This window comes from Cricetulus griseus, chromosome 8 (genome assembly GCF_003668045.3).
Source record: "Cricetulus griseus strain 17A/GY chromosome 8, alternate assembly CriGri-PICRH-1.0, whole genome shotgun sequence".
Taxonomy (NCBI): domain Eukaryota; kingdom Metazoa; phylum Chordata; class Mammalia; order Rodentia; family Cricetidae; genus Cricetulus; species Cricetulus griseus.
Window position 1 is genome coordinate 51,883,541 of NC_048601.1, and position 20,945 is coordinate 51,904,485.

A 20,945-nucleotide genomic window follows, 5' to 3' on the forward strand; every position below is an offset into this window, starting at 1 on the left:
TATAGAATTGTAGAAGCATAACTCCAGGCAGGAGGACTGTAGTGACTGGCGCTGCAATCTGTCCTCCTAAACATTCCCCACCAACCAAAGCAAAACAGAAATGGAAAGAGGGAGGGTGATAAGCAGGTAGAGATGACACAGAATGACCAATCAGAAATTCTAGAGCTGTGTAGGTAGTACAATGATTGAAGCAAAGATTTCACTAAACAAATAAAGCAAGTTAAAACAATAAAAGGAAGCTGGGCGTTGGTGGCGCACGCCTTTAATCCCAGCACTCGGGAGGCAGAGGCAGGCGGATCTCTGTGAGTTCAAGGCCAGCCTGGTCTCCAGAGCTAGTGCCAGGATAGGCTCCAAAGCTACACAGAGAAACCCTGTCTCAAAAACCAAAAATTAAAATAAAATAAAAATAAAGGGAAAAAAATCATTGTACTAGAAAACCACTGAACTGAAATTATCTGTACTGTATGTCATAAAGGAAAAGAGGAACTGGGTATGATAGCTCTTGCCTGGAATCTCAGAATGTGGACAACTGAGGCAGGAGAGTGATTGTGAGTTCTAAGGTAGCCTGACCTACATAGTTTCAAGTCAGTCTGAACTACAAGGTGAGATAATATCTTTTTTTTTTTTTTTTTTTTTTTTTTTTTTTGTAAATCCAAGTCTGGAACCTCAGAGCCCCAGTAAAGATCATTAGGCACACCAACATATGAATAACAGGAGTCCCAAAAAAGCCAGGAAAGAGAGGATATCTACAGAAGTAAAATACACTGAATGATACTGGGCATGGCTGCACAAATCTTTAATCCTAGCATTTAGAAGGCAGAGGCAGGCAAATCTCTGTGAGTTGCAGGCCAGCCAGGGCTACACAGAAAGACCCTGTTTCAAAAGAGAAAGAAAAAAGAAAGAAATACCAAATAATTTTGAAAAAAAATAACAAAGTGGAAAGATTCACTTCACTTGTTGATTTAAAAACTTACCACAAATCTTTAATAATTAAACCATGTGGTCTGGTATAAGGATAGGCACCAAAATTAGAACAGTGAATTCAAAATGAGCCTAAAATTAGATGCTTCCAACTATAGTCAATTTATTTTTGCCAAGATCTCCAGGACCATTCCAAGTAGAAAGAATGGTTATCTTCAACAAATGGTACTGGGACAACAGGATACCTGTATGCAGAGGAATGAAACCAGACCCTTAGCTCATACAAGATGCAAATATCAACTCTGAATACCTAAAGGCTTACATTAAGAGCTTCACCTATAAAGCTGATATAAGAAAATAAAGGCTAAAACTTCATGACTTTGGATTTGGCAATGATGTCATAGATGTGAAACCAAAATCATTAGCAACAAAATGGGGAAATTTGAACTTAGAGGAGGGGCTCAGTGGTAGAGTTTGTTTGGCACTTTTGAGGCCTTAGGTTCAAGTCTTAGCAACTGCCTCACCAAAACACAATCGAGGCATAAGCAAAAGACTAAAACACACACTTTCCAAAAGCCACCTACCCAAAAAAAGCAAATGCTTCAGCATCACTGTCATCAGGAAAACACAAGTCCAAATCAGGGGATTCCAAATGATTTCTGTGAAGAATGGTGACATGAGCACAGAATTGGTTCTGAGGGCTGCACCAGGAGGTTCAAATCAGCCACAACTTGTGACTAGCCAACTTAGCCATGAACAAAAACCTATCATTTTTATCTGAGCTTTGTGTGTAAAACACAGTTAGTGGCTAAAGCCAGTGTTCTGAAGAAACCAGGAGGTAAAGAAAAGCTTTTCAAACATGTTTCACTCAGGTGGGATCCAACAGATGGCTGGTATACCTTAGCCTTTGAACACAGTGACACAGAATTTCTTTAAGATTACTGGAGGCACACGGATTGAGCAATGTGTGCCGGGTCACTGTAAAGGCTAATGTGGACTGCCAACTTCCTGACGTTTAGGATTATGTGGGAGCCTAGCTCTGTTGGTGTCTGTGAAGGCATTTCCCCTAGAGGGGTTTAACTGAGGTAGAAAGACCTATCCAGAATGTGGGCAGCACCATTCCATGGACCAGGGTCCCAAACTGGATAAAAAGGAAGAAGCAAGCAGAGCACTGGCGTTCATCCCTCTCTCTGTTTCCTAGTTGTGTCTCATTTAGTCAACCACTTCACACATCTGCCACCACACCAGACATGAAGGACTATACCTTCAAACCGAGAGCCAAATAAACTTTTCCCTCCCACAATACCTGGTGTGGTATTTTGTCACACCAACAAGACAAGTAATGAATATAGAAAAGAACTGAACCTGGTCTTTATAACTCCCAAGGAGAAAATGGATAATTGTCAAGATGTCATTACTGTTGGAGTAGAAGTCAAGTGTTCTTGCAGCGATGGCTAAGAGGTGTGAGGTGCTTCCACATAGGGTACCTCATAATTCTGGGACAAGTAAGAACAAAGAGCCAAGGCAACCTTCTCTGGTCCTATTGCTAGAAAGCTAACTTGTAAACATGGTGTTGAACCTGGTTAATAAAGGGAAGAGTCAGAAATGTAGCAAAAGAGCCCCACAGTCTTCTCAAGAAGCAGCTGCCTTGGAAGTAGTTTGCTTCCTCTGTATTGAAAGCAGGAGAAACAGTGTTGAGAGGGTGTGAAGAATGGATTCATTTGTGGGCAGAGAAACAATGAAACTTCCTTGACATAGCATTTAAATCCTGAATCCCCTTCTGTCAAAATGAGGTGTAACAAAGTGAGGAGGCTGTTGCTGGGCAAGCCATAGCCCCAGGAAAGTATCTGAGATAGTTCAGACACCTGCCCTCTGATCCAATGGTAGGAGATCTGAGTGCCTAGGGCCCTTCCAAGTCTCCCATGTTTTCTCCCATGCAGAATGATCTTTAAGGGCAAAACACTGGTATCTGAGAGAGAGGACCAAAACAAAGGCACAAAAACCCCTTTTCCCTTGAGGCTTTGCCACCAAGTTCTTTTTGTGACATTTAGCAGGTCACACTGCCTCTTTGAGGCTCAGTCGCCCTGTTCCTACAGTGAAGGAGCAGAACTAGACTCTGTGTCTCTTGTCCTTGAAATCAGCGTAACTCAGAACCTGGAATAAGTATTTTGCCTCCAATGAACTCAGAGCCGCATTGTCTTAAGGCTTCTGGCTCTGGTATAGCTCTAGAAGATGCTGCCTGAAAAGGACAGTGTCCAAGGGGACTTTCCACCTCCAAGTTTTCCAAAGGGATCTCTCTTTTTTTTTACCTTTATAGCCAAATTCAAACTCCTCTCCTAACTTTAGAAGACAGCAATCTAAAGTTGCTCCTTCTGAAGTTCTCACAAATGGTTTATCCAGTTCATTCTCCTCACCCACTGTACATAATAGTTACTTGTTCATCTCTGTGAATAGAGGAAAGCAGCCAACTCAACCTATCCCAAGGCATGCACAGACCCTGGGCTCACCCTCTGAAGGGATCTGCCTTTTCAACATCTGAGCTTTCCTGAGCTAGAGTTCAAGCCCAGGCACAAAGGTAGTTTTCCATGGGCCATAAGTTCCCTGCCGCTTCAGCTCACAATTTGTATGTGTGTGGATATACACACATGTGCACATTTCTAGAAAGAGGGTCTGTAGTGCCCATCAGATTCACAGGGGGAAATGTGTCCTCTTCTGCCACATTTGCACCCAAAATACAGATTCAGGCACCCCAAGGCAGACCTCAGCTGCAGGTCAAACAGATGTGCGGGGTGAAGGCTTAGACTCCAAGCCCTTGAACCTTAGAGGTGAAACTCAAGGACCACAGGGTACAACTAGAGAATTAGGATCTGGGAAACAACCCTCCCCACAGCATTTAGGGACACTTCACTGTTTCTCTCAGTTGGAAATGAACCACCCTGTCTGTAGCTTCCTCTCTTCTGGAAGAGCCTTAAAGGTAGGGATCCATCTGCACAGACAAGCTTCTCATCGGCATTGGGAGCTTGACGTACTCTTGCTGACCTGAACTATACTAGACTAGTACTTAAACTTTGAACTCCTTCCTCAGCCTCTCCAGAGCTTGACCTGGACCAACACTTACCCTTGAGCATCCTCACCAGGCTTCTCTAGTTGACCAAGAATCCCCATTGAACAGTTAGCTGTTTCAAGCCCTAGAATTCTCTGGGGCTGAGTTGGGGAGAAAGAGCAGCACCCATCAAAAGGATATTAAATGAAGGAAGAGCCATCATAGAAAGTGTAATGCAGCTTGGCAGGCTTCTTGGGCCCTTTCAAATCTTGAGAATGGCGGCCCGAGTGAGCATGGTGACTGGAAGGCTGGTGAGGAGTGGAAGCAGTAACCTGAGTCCCCGTAGTGGAAGGATGGTGAGAGTCCCCCTTGGAGGTCAACATTAAATGAGAGGGTATCTTTGCCCTGTAGTTTCGTAAAATCATGGGGCAGGAGGCATTCCTCCCTTTCCACAACATCCTTTCGGCTTCTCTGTGGGAAGGAGATGAACGCATCTTCTAGGCGCTCGGTTCTCACTCTCCAGAGAGGTTCTCTACAGCCCCTTCCCAGCATTCAAGTCTCCCACCCCTTGTCCTAAAGCATGTGTCCCCTTCCTGATCTTCCTCATATGCAAAGGCACTATTTTTAGGAGGAAGTGGGAAGGTGCCAGTGCCCTGGAAAGACCAGCTGTGTCTGACCATCTGTCTGGACCTGTGGAATGGAGCTATATACAGAGGGAACTCTGGAGCAGCTGGAGACAGACTATCCCCTCACACCCATCCCCGTCCTGAAGTTCCAGGTAGGCTCCTTCTAGAATGTCATAGTACAGAGATGAACTGGGCGACTGTTGCCTACCTGTGCCCTGGCCCCATGATCCCAGGAGACATAGATGACTTTGGTGTGAAAAGGGTTTTAATTTTTATGAGTTGGGCCCTTAGAGAAATAGTTTCTGCTAGGGCCCACAGTATCACCAAGTAATATACTATGAATCACCCATGTGGATGTAATATTTTGTTTGGGAGATGTTTTTCTTGAACACTTGGAAAATCATGCCAAAAAATTACCACTTGGGACACAAAGCCAGGAGCTACACAAAGGACTTCCTTAGGTGAGGTAAGGATGTTGCAGACAGAGGCATCTTTGACAGAGCTAGGTGAGCTCAGGAACTGCTTTACTTCTCTATAAATTGGAAGGACCATGGACTCCTCTCTCTCTCTCTCTCTCTCTCTCTCTCTCTCTCTCTCTCTCTCTGTGTGTGTGTGTGTGTGTGTGTGTGTGTGTGTGTGTGTATGTGTGTGTGTGTGTGTCTGTGTCTGTGTCTGTGTCTGTGTCTATGTTTCTGTGTGTGTAGGACACAGCTGGACGTGGGGAGTGCACTTACTGCTGTGACACCCATCTATCCTTGTGTCCCCATGTCCTGTAGATGCCATCCCCATATCTAGGCACTCACATGTGGCGACACATCTCCTGCAGCTTTTCCCGGGCCTCAGGACAGGGGTCCTGGAACTCGATGATGGAGCTTTCAGGAGGGGTTCGGACTCTAGCGAGGGGGGGTGTGATCTCATCAAAAGCCTTTTTGCCTAGAGGTGAGGAGACAAAATATGGTGGCCTTTAGAGGTGAGTTCTTGAGTGTCACTTCTCCTGGGGGACAGCTGCAGAACATATTAGGAGGCTCTTTTGTGCTCTAGCGATGGAGATCAGTGTCTACTAACTCAGCCAGTAAATAATTAAAAGTACATCAGAGCTGAGAAACACAGTGATGAATAACGATGAAGTGGGGCTTAATGCTGATGCCTCCATAGCCCCCTAAAACCAGTCCCCTTTTACCAAGGACAGTGAAGCATGAGGAAGGCAAGTCACAGGGGCAGCCAGGATGGGTGAAGACTTGGCTTCCAGCTTCTCAACTTCCAGCCTTACCTCCAGTGTCTGTGGGAATCAAAGGGGTAACATGAGTCAACCCTGCCCTCCTTCACTACCCAATCCTCCCCTGCCTGTCTGTCTAGTCCATGCTGGCAGGGTAAGTGGAAGGTCCTGAGGCCTCTCCTACTCCCAGAAGGCTCTTCTCTATCACACCGTCCCCTTGGAGCTTCTTTCTCTCACCTCCTGTTTTCCCTAAAGTTCCCTCCTCATGGGGGTTGTCCTTCTGTATATATGTTTCTCTTATTGGTTGATGAATAAAACCCTGTGGCCAAAAGAGGCAGGGAGATAGGTGAGAGTAGGAAACGAGGAGAATTCTGGGAAAAGCCGGCCAGAAAGAGTCACCCTGTAGCCAGCAAAGGAGTTGCAGGACAGGGCATTCTCCAGTAAGCTAAGACCATGTAGAAATACTTAGATTAATAGAAATGGGCTATTAATTAAGACAGAGCTAGCCAATAGGAAGCCCTAGTCATTGGCCAACAGTTGTATAATTAGTATAGTGTCTGTGTTTATTTGGGACTGAGAAGTGGCGGCAAGACAAGACTCTCCACAACACCCTCCCTTCTGTGTGGGCCTTTCTCAACAGGGCAAAAGAGACTTCTGTGGCTTTACTTTATGCCCATGCATAGCAGCCCCTTCGAGAACACAGAACTGGAGCCTGCTAAGTTTGGGATACAAATACCACTATTCCCCTCTGGTGGTGTGGCTGGACAGAGCGGTCTCATTCCCAAGTATGGGATGTGCATACTGCCTGTGTTGAATGAATGGATTGTATGGGGGGTCACACATGGGAATGAAATGCAATTCTGATGGCAGTGACCGTAGGTGCAGCAGCTCTGGAGTGCTTGTAAGGATCTGTGTCACAGGCTGCTGAATCTCAGTGAGATGAACGCCCTTCTAGAAGACATGAGACCTAGCCATGCCACCAACTGCACAGGCTAGATGCAGATACAGTCATTCATTTCTCCTCCCCATCCACCACTACACGGAGGAGTATGTGTATAAGCCCAACTCCAGAGAAAGACAGAGAGAGGGAGGAGAGTATGTGTGTGGATGGAAACACTACTTTCTCACCTTTCTTCTTGGATTCCTTCCCTGTAGCGAGGGAGAAGCTCAGACAGGCTGTGGAAGTCTGGTAGACCAGCTGGTAAGGAGTGTTTACTCCCATGGCAGAAATGTTCATGGGTGATTCTAGGGAAAAAGAACAAATCTTCTTTACCATCTTTTAAAATGTCAGTTAAATTACAATATATATTATATTATAGTTTTCTTGTTTAATCAAACAAGAAATGTGGGCCACATATTGCCAAGTAACCTGTAGTCATAAACCAACCAGGAAGTCTTCTGAGGAAAGACTTCTAGGCATATAAGTGAGCTCAGAAGAAGGAAGCAACATCTTAAGGCTCCCCTTTACAGGCTTCCCCACCACAACCTCTCAAGGGTGAAGAGCCTCTAACACTTACATAACAAGTAGAAAGCAAGCACAGGGCAAATTCCTCTAAGGGCAAGTGCAAATGTCGGTGTGGCACTAGGTGTAGACAAACCTAGGCACCAAGGTGGAAGGAATGAGAGTGGGCTCTCCTGTTATCTAATGCATGGCAATCAAATCTTCTCCCAACAGCCTCTCAGTCCCACAGTATCACACTGTCTCCTTGCCACCATCTGATATGCGGCTACTTAGTTCTAATGTAGCACCCTTGGCCACATTGGGAAGAGGAATAAATAAAGAGGTCCACTGACCTCTCCCAACCCACAAGTCCATCTTCAGTGTACTAACATGAGGCTTAGGTTTAGATAGAGAACAAGAATTATATATTACTAAACAGTCCTGCCCAAGGTGCTGGCCTGCCCTACACTGACAAAACATTGCTTCTAAGCTATGTCCTGCAAGTTGTCTGCTCTGTGTGAAATCTCTTTCTTGGAGACAAGTTTCCACACTGATTGGCACAAGGCCCAAGTCTTTTCCTTCTCAGGCATGAGACTCCTGGGGAAATCCCCATTCTTTGGGGTTCATTGTGTCAGTAGTCTGACAGCCACAGGGAAGAGCACAAATGGTCTCTGTAGATTATATGCACTCCTAGTTACAATCTTAAACAAAGTCCACTGCCTCATTCACTTGTTCTTTCCCCAGATACAGTTATGTTACAGTTGGGCATGAAACCAGTATTGGAAAATGCTCAGAAATTCACTCAACACACTCAAAAGTCATAGACTCAACCTCATTAAGCAGACAAAGATTATAAATAGAGCCTTCGCCCTGGATGATCAAACCACAAGAAAAATCACTTTTGCTAGTGTTTCTGGTATTAAAGTTAAAACAGCTTTCAGTACCTTCTACTCTAGAAAAGTGAGTAATAACTGATGCTGGTCAACCTGTCCATGTAGAGAAAAATCACGTAGAAAGTTATGCACAGACTGTGACCCTCTGCCTCAGTAATCTCTCACCTGGCAAATTAATCTTAATCAATGCAACAGAAGGAAAAGGCGATGAGCATACAGTTGCATATAGAAATAGAAGCAAAAAGCATGTAAAGCTACGATCTCGGATAAACATGAAACTTGAGTGTTGGGGGGAATCTGCCCCCACTCACATGGCAAGTGTTGCAAACCATACAGCCACCCTGGCAATCATTTTCAGCTGACTATGTAATAGAAACAGAGACAATGACAGTAATATCAAAACACATATGCATAAACCAAGATAACAAGAGTGTTTTTGTTTTGGGATATTTTATTCAGTAATGTCACTGTCAAATGAGAATAAAAGAGCAGTGGTGTTTGTCTGTGCCAAGTGTGTCAGGACAGGAAGACAACCAGGAAGCAGTCTACAACCAAGGAAATGTCATCTTAGCAAAGGGTAAGTTCTGGCTAGATTTAAGGAGATATGCCAGGCATACTTACTAGTATGTAAGAAAGAGATTTCACACAGAGCAGACAACTTGCAGGACATAGCTTAGAAGCAATGCTTTGTCAGTGTAGGGCAGGCCAGCACCTTGGGCAGGACTGTTTAGTAATATATAATTCTTGTTCTCTATCTAAACCTAAGCCTCATGTTAGTACACTGAAGATGGACTTGTGGGTTGGGAGAGGTCAGTGGACCTCTTTATTTATTCCTCTTCCCAATGTGGCCAAGGGTGCTACATTAGAACTAAGTAGCCGCATATCAGATGGTGGCAAGGAGCCCATAAAAACACAAATTTTGCAACAAACTATCGTACTTTGAAGTAATGCACTGGGAAATCTAGCTAATTCAAACTCTGAGTCAAATGAATGCTTTCCCAAAAGAAATAAATGTATTGTTCCTTCCATTGCATTTGACTATTTTGACCACCTACACACACACACACACACACACACACACACACACACACACCCTTTACCCCAAAAAACCCTCAAAGCTTTTTAAAAGAGAAGACTTTATCTTTTAAAAGAGCCTGATGATGAGCCAAGTTCAATCACAGAGCCTGACTAATGATGCTAAGAGAGAACAGACTCCATAGAGTTGTCCTGTGACCTCCACATATACACATCTTACACACATATACAATAGCAATAAATACAAATTTTCAAGTGAGAGAGATGAACATCTGCACCAAGAGTCAGCCAGTGAGAGATTTTTGAGTGAGCTCCATGATGAGAGGGGCTTTCTCATTCTCACACACACACACATGATGCTCCAGGTCACAGTCCAGCTCAATTCTCTTCTTATTATCACCCCATAAATTATAAGCTCTGAGGGATTCAGAAGGTCTGTGCCTTAGAGACAAAAGCCCGTGTTCCTGAAAATATGTTCAAAGTACTTTATGAGATGGAATACAAGTTATCTTTTAAAGACAGTAAGAATTATCCCTCAGAATCATCCTCAGTATCTACAAAACATTGGTTCATCTCCCCCCCCCCTCTCTCTCTCTCTCTCTCTCTCTCTCTCTCTCTCTCTCTCTCTCTCTGTGTGTGTGTGTGTGTGTGTGTGTGTGTGTGTGTGTGTGTGTGTGTGTGATGGGTACGTCCTTCTATGTATATGGTTCTCTTATTGGTTAATGAATAAAACACTGTTTGGCTAGTGGCCAGGCAGGAAGGATTTGCAGGGCTACCAGACGAGGAAAATTCTGGGAAGGGTAGGCAGACAACAGTCACCATGTGAATGGCCAAAGGAGTTAGAGGTCTGGACCCTTCTCCAGTAAGCCAAGACCTTATGGAAATACATAGATTAATAGAAATGGGTTAATAAATAACAGAGCTAGCTAATAAGAAGCCCAAGCAACCGACCAACAGTTTTATAATTAGTATAAGTCTTTGTGTGTTTATTTGGGGCCCCAGGGCAGTGGGAAAAGCTGGGACAAAGAACCACTCATAACTGTGTGTGTGTGTGTGTGTGTGTGTGTGTGTGTGTGTGTGTGTGTGTGTGTGTGTGTGTGTGTGTGTCAGTGCCTGATCAGATCCCCTAGAACTAGAGTTAAGGGAATTTGACATGGGTACTGGTAGATGGACTCAGGTTCTCTGCAAGAATAGTGTGTACTCTAACTAACTCTGTCTCCTTTATCTTATTTCTGAGACAAGCATCACTGAATTGGCTAGACTGGCTAGCCAGTAAGTCCCAGGCATACTCAGCACTGGTATTACTGGTGATCTGAACTCAGGTCCCAATGTTTTGTATGACAAACACCTTGCTGAGCTATCTCTCCACCTAGTACATTTTGTTATCTTCAGGTGGCTCATGATCCTTAATATGAATGTTATGTCAGTGGTTGCCATGTGTTATTTAGGAAATAGCAAGGAGGGGAAACAGAGGCAGTTTGGGTTTTTTTGTTTGTTTGTTTTGTTTTTTTGAGACAGGGTTTCTCTGTGCAGCTGTGGCTGTCCTGAAACTCACTCTATAGACCAGGTTGGCCTCTAACTCAGAAATCTGCTTGGCTCTGCCTCTGGAGTGCTGGAATTGAAGGTGTGTACCACTACCACCCAGCCAGAGACAATCTTTTAAAAGCATTTTTAAAGGTTTTGTTACTATTTTATATATGTGTGTATTTTGTCTGCATGTCCTCTAACATTGCTGTAAACACTGGGTGGGGAGTGATTGACACACAGAGAGTTCTATACTCTGTGCTCTGTTTCAGGACTTATACACTTCTGTGGCATCCAGGTCTTTTACAGGAATGTGAAAGTATGTCATAAGACCTCATAGGAGCCAGCCAAATCCTTGAGATTTTCCTTCCTGAGTAAGGGCAGCCCTATATCCACAGATCTACATATGTAGGTTCAGCCAGTCAGCAATGAGGGTGCAGAGACACAGCTTTAGTTGTCTCCCTCAGCAGCCTGAAGCAGGAAATGTTTATACTCAGGCAGAACTGGGAATCATGGTTGCTCAAAAGAATTTTAGGACCAGCAGAGTTGGCAATTTTATTGAAGGTGTTTGAACATAGTATTAATGAGGGTTTAGAAGAAGAGAGCCACTAAGAAGAAAGTAAGACACACGTTTGTTTGGGGGGCCGTGCTTTCAAGTAACAGCAGGGGAAAATAAGATATATGCAAGTGTGGGTAGGGGTTCCTCAAGAGAGAGAGACAATTCATTGTCTTAGTATTCGCCATATATACCATTTGATGGCTCTCAAGTTACACCTCAAAAGGTTACTACAGTTTTCCTCCCCTTTTCTTTCTTTTTCTTTTTCTTTTTCTCTTTCTTTCTTTCTTTTTCTTTCTTTCTTTCCTCCTCCTCCTCCTCCCTCTCCTCCTCCTCCTCCTCCTCCCTCTCCTCCTCCTCCTCCTCCTCCTCCTCCTCCTCCTTTTTTTTTTGATAAGAGATAGTGAGGTGGCTCCAGCCATGCCTTGGATAAGATTATTATCTGAAGAGGTAAAACCAGAAGCCACTGTAGCTGCACAAGGGGTTTGTTACATGTCCTTTCCCATAAATGGGGTTTCTGGTGAGATTCCTAGAAAGTTTCCACTTTACATCTGGGAAAGGGAAAGGCCTTGAGTGGCACAGTCACCTGTGATAAAATTCTTGCTTTGCTGGTGGGAGGTTGCAACTGCATTCCAGGGTGAAGGGGTCCTCTTCTCATGCCCCTAAAATTTTCCTTGCCCCAGACCAACCATAGATTAAAGATATTTTTAAGGGGGCTGAGAGATGGCTTGGCAGTTAAGAGCACTGGCTGATTTCTCATAATAACCCAGGCTCAGTTTCTAGCACCCACATGGAAGCTCATAACCATCTGTAACTCCAGTTCCAAAGGATCTGATGTGTTCTTGTCTCCATGGGCACCAGGCATGTATGTTGTGCATAAAGTAAATCCCTTAAAATGGACATCTCTATTTCTTCTTCCTCTGAAAGGAAGAAATGTCAGACTGGACGTTTATCTTAGGAAAGGAAACTTGAAACTTATCAAAATAGCCTTATTTTATCTTGTTTAACAAATTCTATGCCATGTTGTGCTAATCTTACAGGATTTAAAATGGAGTGCTGAGTTTTTGTTTGATTTTCTTTTCCATGAATAATTGTTTAAGGCAAGAAAACATGGGTTCCTTTGCGTCTGACTAAGAAATACTCCAGGGCTTTCTTGTTTGGTACAAGAATCTAACTTTTTGGTTGCTCTGCCTCCTTCCCCACGGTGGGGTGTCTGTGTCACCCAGCCTGTGCTGGAACTTCTTCAGCCCCGCTTCACCCCACCACAGCATGCGCCAGCATCTTTCATCAACTTCCATGAAATCCCAAGGAATTGAATTGCTCTGGATGTGTCTATCATTACCAGGTATTTAACCCCAGTCATCAGGGGAGCTTGACAAAGTCACTGCTTTGATGGCAGGGAATAGCGCTAATGGGTGACTGACTGCACAGGTGACAGAGCAAGGGTATAAGATTTGTTCTGAGGTCTAATGACAGGACTGCTAAGCATTCAAATGAACACTAGTGTACCAAACCAAGCTGAAGTTATAAAACGTCATGGGAGAAAACTGATTGAAAAAATGGACCAAGGTCAGAATGAATATTTGCCGAAGACATACAAATGGCCAACAATATATGAAAAAAGGTTTAAAGTTATTAATTATCAGAACATAAATCAAAGCTACAATGAAATATCATTTTGTCACTTTTATCAAAAAATAAAAGAAAAACAATAGCAGGATGGTAGTGGCACGTGCCTTTAATCTCAGCAGTTGGGAGGCAGAAGCAGGAGGATTTCTGTGAGTTTGAGGCCAGTCTGGTGTACAGAGTTAATTCCAGGACAAGCCAAGGCTACACAGTGAAACCCTGTCTCGAAAACAAACAACAAAATAATAACAAAATAATTAATAAAAATAAAACAATAACAATGCTAATGAGGGCATGGAAAAAAGAGTTTTATAATTGTGGTAGCTTTGTAACTGAATATAGCCGTAATAAAGATTTCCTGAGCAATTAAAACTGCTGTGCAGAGTGGCACACACCTGTAATCACAGCACTTGGAAATCTAAGGCAGGAAAATTACAAGGTAATGGCTAGGTAATAAGACCCTGTATCAAACAAAACAAAACAAAAAACCCAAAATTTAAAATAAGAACTACTGTATGGCAACCCCACTTGTAGGTATATATCCAAAGGAAATGAAGTCAGTGTCATAAAGAGATGTCTGTATACCCATGTGCACTGCAGCATAATTCCCAACTGCCAAATGGGATCAGCCTGAGTATCCATCAGAGAATGAACAGATAAAGAAAACGTGATAAATATATAGAGTGGGATTGTATTTGGTCTTAAAAAGTAACGAAATCCCACCATTTATACCAAGATACAGGAGCTTAGAGGTCATTATGCTAAGTGAAATAAGCCAGGCACCAAAGATAAATCCTGCAAGAGCTCACCCATGTGTGAGATCTAAAACATTTGAACTCACAAAAACAGAAAGAATAATGGTGGTTGTTGTGGATGTTCAGGGTGATGTTGGTATTGGTATAAACTTTCCTGAGTCCTAGGATCAAATAGCAGCATGGTGGTGTTGTCACTTTTATTGTATAGTATACTTGATATTTGCTAAGAAGGTAGGTAGAGCTTTGCTGTTCTTTTCACACACACAGGTAAGTAGGTGAAATGAAGACATAGCACAAACATTGAACTGCTGACCTGAGTGAATTGTGGTATTGCAGATCTTGCTCCCCTACCTCCACATCTCCAAAGATCACCTCCTCTAATGTTTCTCCTCCTGTTCTGTATACCTGTATTTTATGATATATTCATAAACACCTTTGCTTATATTAAACTATTAAGGAGATCACCACAAACACATCCTTTTACAACTTTTTTTCTTTTGCCAGATGCTATTTTTTGAGAATTACCTATGCTGCTGAGTTGCTTAATGCTTTAGGGTGGGGACACAGGGTCTCATGTAGCCCAGACTGGCCTAGAATCCTTGTGTAGCTGAGAAGTATCTTGAACTCCTAATCCTCCTGCCTCTACCTGAGTGCCAGGATGGCAGGTGTGTGTGTGTGTGTGTGTGTGTGTGTGTGCCCAGTTTGATTTACTCATTTTTGTTGCTCACTATGAAACAGTATCTGCATGGGCCATAATTTATTCATCTCCATTGATGGACACCTATTTCTAGTCTTTCTTTCTTTCCAAATGATTCTGTAATAAGCATTCCTTTAGGACTGCTTGTATGCATGGGGCTGAGTTGTGGCCAGCAGATGGGAGCTGATTCTCATATGCCATGAACAGATGAGCTCAGAACTGACAGCAATCTGAGTAGTGACTTCATTGTTGTGACATTTTTACCATGTGTACTAAAGGGCTGGTGTGTAACAGATTGGAAACTTTAGAACCTTGACCATAGTCAGTTGAGAAACATACTCTAGAAGGACCTGAAAGAGAGGCCAGGCTGTGAGTTATGAGGTGAAGACATTTCCACCAACAAACAACTAGGCTGCTCTTCCACCAGAGGTGCATGAGCCTTCCTTGCCAGCAGCATAGTATCTACGGCTCCTGCTGTTCCACGGCCATCTCAGCAAATGGGAGCTTTGGCCTTTCAACTGCAGCTGTTGACTGCCTAGCACCTTCTTGTTGGCTTGTTTTGCACTTTTTCCCTACAGGAGGGCACCCACCTTTCCCCAGCTGTGCTGCACTAAGGCAGCTTTTTCCAACAGTACCAATCAGGCAGTCAAAGGCCATCTCCTTGGCATTGAGATGGAGGAGCTGGCTGGCCTCCACAAAGCGCTTGGTGATGTCCAGAGGATTGGCGCCTGCTGAAGGAATGAGCAAAGACAAAGTGTTTGCCTCCTGGCATGATGACTTTTCCAGAAAAAGACTTTTGCAAATGCCCCAGGAAATAAAGGTAAAGATTTGCTCCTGGTGTAAGGGTTAGGAGCTCCTGGCATGCACACTCAATTGAGCAGAGAGCTCAAGATCCAGCAGGCAGCACTTCACTCACGGTCCACCTGCTTGTCCACCCACCTGCTGTCTCCCTGCCCACAGCTGAGCACCGAGGCCTCCAAGAGGCTGCTGCTGACAATGCTTTAGGTTCTTCTCCAGCCTTAGAATGATGCTCTCAGCTTGGAGGCCCTAGGCTCAGAATTTCCTTGGCATTGGCTGGACTAGGCTCTTGATTCACAAATTCTATGTCTCTACTCTTCAATACAGGTCTTTCCACCTCGGCACCATCACCTCTAACATCTCACTGCCACCACTGCTAACTTTTGAATGGGCACTCCAGAGATGGATGACTGGGAGGGAAGTGGGAGAGCAGAGGGGGGAAAGGGAGGTTTCTGCTCAGGGAAGAGGGAAGCACAGTTCTTGTAGCAGGCCCATGGCCACCATCCTAGTGCATACTTACATAGGTTAAGTATGCCTTATCCCAGGGCTTGGAGCCAAAAGGCAGGGTGGGGGGCGGGGGGCCATTTTGGGAGAGGTTGGGGTTTGGAAATGTCTTCCTGTACATATCTGGGGATAGGATGCAAAGATATGGTATTCTCTGATGTTTCACGTGCACCCTGACTGCAGGCATGCAAATCATCACAAACTGTCAGCTATGGAATATTCTGTGGCATTATGGGAGCACTCAACATCCTCAGACTGCACAGTATTTTAGATTCTGGATTGTGGATACTCAACTCATACCTGTTGGGATGAATGTAGTGTATGAGGGCACCCCCCCACACACACACACCACCTACCTGTGCAGAAATGGAAAGGAATCTGTGAGCAACCTTACCAGAGGCAGACTCCACCATGGCCTTCATCTTCAGGGAAAGCAGCTCCGTCAACAGGTGGATGGATTGCCGCTGGAACTTGTGCAGGGTATCTTGGCCAGTGGGTACCAGTCGAGTAGAGGCAGGGGTGGGGGCTGAATACTTGCTCCCACTGGTGGTTGTGAGCACCAAGGGGGGTGGTGGGGGTGGTGGGGGTGGCTTCTTCTGCATGGGGACCTGCACTGGGATCACCTCTGCAAGCACCACCGAAGGAGCTCCAAAGGAGATCACTAGATCCTGGATCTCAGATGGGGTAGGCACTGCAGGGTCACTGATGAGCTCTTCCCAGGTGAACTCAAAGATATTCCTGATGCCTTTTGGGATGGGAATGCCTGCGTTTCGGCAGACAATGAGGAGTTTGGAGATGTGGGCCAGCAGTTTGGGGGCTGTGGCTGAGTATTGTAGGAACAGTTCTCGGTTACTTTTGGTATGGCTCATGTCGTCTGGGCAAGCATACTGCTAGGTGACACTGTCCATCTCAGAGGAGAGGGACCTTCGGCTGTAAAGACTCAGCAGTCTGAGAAGTGATGTGACTAGGGTCAGAAGCTTTTACCTACAGAGAAGCCTTGGGAAAAGATGGAGTGAACATGCAGAAATAGCCCTCACAGGTCATTGAGCCAGCAGTTTCTGTCTCAGAAGGATAAGAAAGTTGCTGGTCATTCTTCCATGCTAGAACAAAGCATTGTTCCCTTCCCTCTTCTTTCCAGCAAAAAGCAATGTGAGTGAGTTACACTGGGATAGGTCTGCTGCTGAGGATGGGCCCAGAGAAGTTTCAGAGAGGCCACAGAAATTGAGTACCTAGATGAATAAAAGGGCCAGGGCAAGGAGAAAGTCTCACCACACCTTTTGTAGTTAGCGCCCTGAGGGTAGAAGATCTGCCTGTGGTCTACTGATAAAAGCCTGCAAAAACAAAAGGATGCCATTGGCTCTCTCCAGAGACAAGGGACTTGGGACTCCTGATCACAAACCTGGGATGGACATTGGATTACTCAATATGTACAGCCTAGGCTAGACTGCAAAGCATAAAGGACAATGGAATCCCACAATTTAATATCTGATTCCACAGGCCATAACCCCACAAAGTCTAAGGACAGCAACAATTGGAAAATGCAGTGTTAGAAAGATGCTATTGACTGGAAGATGTAACAACTGCAGAGATGTTACAGTGTGAAAAATGCGTAACATTAGTGGACTGTGGCAAGCATTTTTCCTCTTTAACAGAGCTGCTTAAGGACTCTAAGTGTTCAAGTAAGCATTGGGGGCTTGGGTTTAGCCAATAACACATTTATGAGAGCATAAATCCCCCTTTGGATCTTATGCTGAACAAGAACAATGCCCAACAATGCCTGCTTATTCCTGAGGGCCTTCATGAGGATTTGAACCTCTGCAGGAGGGCAACATGCAGGACTGCCCATTTGAGGGAAGCTCAAGCTGGACTTCTTTTCCTCTCCTGACCTTTCCAGCATCTCCCTGCAGTGCTGGCTCATTTCTGTCATCTATGTAGAAGCCAATCCAGCATACTTGCCATGATGTCAGCCACCAGAGCAGAGGGCAGACTGCTGGCTGCGGCCAGCAGTGAGTGCAGCTGCCCAGCCATTTCTTTCCCTACTTTCCATCCCGATCACCACTTTTCACACAAGCAATCCTCTTCCCCATTTCAATTTCTGATCCCAAGTTCGGGGACCATTCCAGGACAGCTCCTCAGGCACACACCTGCAGTGCTTGCAGAGAAGGTCCATGCCTACTAGCTGTGCACAACCTGTGCTGAGAAGACTATTCTCTCCTAATTTGTTGATGAGGAACCAGAGCTCTGGACTCAGGGATATCTGCCCTAGAGTTAAAGCATGGAGGCTTTTGCATACACTACACCACTTCTCCCCAGCCTTTGAGCTATCTTTGCCCATCTATCAGGAACAAAGTTCCCAAACAGCAAGAGTCCCATAGGACAAAGCTCCTAACATTCTACAGGCTTGAAGACAAAGTGGCTTCCTGTGTCTATCTGCTGACCTCTGGCATTGCCATTTCTCAGCTTTGCAGACTCAGAAAAATAGATTTGTTCTGGAATGGTCAGTTCACAGAACAAAGACACCACTCAGAATCTCGGGGGATTAGGGCAGCAAGTCAGAGAGGTCTGACCCTAACTGTACAGGGCAGATGACAATGACATTTCTTCTCCCATCACCCCTACCATCCCACTGTCCTCTTTCTCCTCCTTCTCTTTCTCTTCCTTCACTTAGGACTCAAATGATGGAAAGAAAATGACTAAGTAATCCCTGAAATCCCTGCTCTGTTAACTGGGAAACTTCTCCCCCATCTTCCTAACTAGTTCCTACCATTTGAGGTTAATTACAAAGACATGTCATACAAATAGGTAAAAGATGATTCTTCAAACAGGCTTACTGAGCTGTAATCCCCCACACCATATGCCTCAATTTTTGTAACATTTGAACAACTATGTGTCAGATATTCAGAAATGCAGTCAATATTACTATTGAATTTTAGAGTAGTTCATCATCTCCTAAAGAAGTAGATTTGTGATCACTCCCATTTTGCCTCCCTCAGACAACTTCATCTAGCCTATATAGACTCACCTGTTTTTAAGATTTTTAATTATCTTAATTAAATTAATTAAATGTAGGTGTGAGTATGTACACATTAGTGCAGGTGCCTGCAGAGGCCAGAGGCTGGGATAGCCTTGGAACTGAAGTTATAGACAGTTATAAGCTGCTTTTCATGGGTACTGTAAACTGATCTTGGGTCCACTGGAAGAGCAGCAAATGTTAGCTAATGAGACATCTCTCCAGCCCCAGATTCGCCTCTTTTTAGTGTATGTGTATAAACATGCTTATGTGCAGATGTATGTGCATGCTCATGCAAGCATATGGGGACTAGAGGTCAATATTGGTATTGTTTCTCAAGAGTCACACACACCTTTGTTTGTTTACTTGCTTTTCCAGGCAGCGTCTTACTGGAATCTGGGAGTCATCCAAAGGCTAGAATAGATTATCAGTGAGCCCCAGGAATCTGTCTCTCTCTAGTACTAGAACTACAACACACTGCCACACATGGCAAATATGGCACTGGGGGTCAAATTCAGACCATCATGCTTGCATAGCTAGCAAGACATCAACTGAACTATCTCCCAATACCCCATATTTGCCTGTTCTGGACATTTAATATAAATGGAATCATGAATTATGTGGTCTTTCCTACCCCTTTAGGAGCTATTGGCACTTGATGGTTCCTGGAGGAGTTAGTCATATTTGTTTGAGAAAATGACGACTGGTAAGGTGCCCATGTACCAACTGATGGACTCACACCCATGCACATACTAGCAACACTAACTGGACTTGGTGGGCACGATGATTTAAATGAGAAATGTCCCAGGCTCATGTATTTGAACACTTGGTCCTAGATTGGTGGCACTGTTTTGGAGAGGTTATGGGAAACTTTAGGAGGTGCAGGCTTGCTGGCAGAAGTATCACAGGGGTTGGCTTTGCGAGTTTATAACTTTGCCTCACTTCCTAATATCTCTTTCTCTCCTCTCTCCTCTCCCTCTCCCCCTCTCTTCCTCCCTGCCCCCTGCTTTGGGTGTATACATAAAGTTGTAATCAGTCAGCTTCCTGTTCCTGCTACCATGCCATGCCTTCTTGGACATTATGGACTCTGGAACTGTAAGCCAAATTCTAGCTTCTAAAAGTTGCTTATGGTCATAGTATTTTATCACAGAAAAGTAGGCAATATGTGGGATTTAAAAAAAAAAAAGGAAAAGAAGTAGACTTGATATCACCAGGTGAAAAGATTAGGGGATTTTGGAGGGGATTAGTGAGAAGAAATGGAGGTGTGTGAGGATATGATCAAAATACATTATATGCATTATGCAATTTTCAAAGAACAAATAAAAACATAAGTGTATATGTGGTCCTTTGTTATGGTTGTTTTGTTTGCCACGATGCTTTTAAAATGTGTACACGATGGGCCAGGCATGATGGCTTAATTCCAAAATTTGGGAAGCAGAGGCAGGCAGATTTCTAAGTTCAAGGCTATCAAGGTCTACAGAGCAAGTTTCAGGACAGCCAGGGTTACATAGAGAAACCCTGTCTCAAAAAAAAAAAAAATTGGTCATGACTTGGAGACATAATTCAACAGCTCAGAGTGACCCAGGTTCAATTTCCAGAACCCACATGGTAGCTCACAACCATCTGTAACTCCAGACCCAGGATATCTAATGCCCGTCTGGCCTCTTCAGGCACTGCACACATAGTGCACAGACATACATACTTGGAAAATACTCATACATAAAACAAGTTTTAAAAGTTCACCCATGTTACAGCATGCAAAAATACTTCATTACTTTTTGTGGTTTACTGCTGTTTGATGAGACAGTCTCACTGTAGTTCTGGCTTGCCTGAAACCATGTAGACCAGACTGGCCCCAATACTCCCAGAGATCTACATGTCACTGCCCCCTGAATGCTGGAATTAAAGGCATGTGCCATGAGGCTGGAGAAATGGTTCAGTGGTTAAGAGTACTGGCTGCTCTTCCAGAGGACCCAGGTTCAATTCCCAGCACCAACATGGTGGCTTGCAACCATCACAACTCCAGTTCCAGATTTAATGCCCTCCTCTGGCCTTGAGGGCACCAGCCATGCATGTGGTACTTAAACATATATGCAGACAAAATATCCATACACAAAATAAAATAAACAAAAATACCAAGTCTTGTTTTTCATTTTATCATTATGTTTGTGCATGTGTGTGACAGTCAGAGAGCAACCGTGTGTAGTCAACCCTCTCCTTCTACCCAATGGAGGCTACAGGTTAATTTTTAGTGACTTTCTTGATCATTCTCCATTTCACATTTGCTTCTTTTAGACAGT

At 44.2% G+C, this 20,945-nt stretch overlaps 1 protein-coding gene across 1 annotated transcript in view; it reads right to left on the reverse strand.

Moving 5' to 3' along the window:
* Positions 1 to 16,504, reverse strand: part of CUNH3orf20 (chromosome unknown C3orf20 homolog) — a 45,181-nt gene extending 28,677 nt beyond the window's left edge. Inside the window, exons 1-6 of the mRNA XM_027428993.1 lie at positions 16,030 to 16,504; positions 14,924 to 15,064; positions 6,935 to 7,051; positions 5,861 to 5,869; positions 5,394 to 5,523; positions 4,166 to 4,435 (exon numbers count right to left, since the gene is read on the reverse strand). Of these exons, the coding sequence (XP_027284794.1) occupies positions 4,166 to 4,435; positions 5,394 to 5,523; positions 5,861 to 5,869; positions 6,935 to 7,051; positions 14,924 to 15,064; positions 16,030 to 16,504 (1,142 nt within the window). The remainder of the gene's footprint in view (positions 1 to 4,165; positions 4,436 to 5,393; positions 5,524 to 5,860; positions 5,870 to 6,934; positions 7,052 to 14,923; positions 15,065 to 16,029) is intronic.
* Positions 16,505 to 20,945: the final 4,441 nt, after the last annotated feature.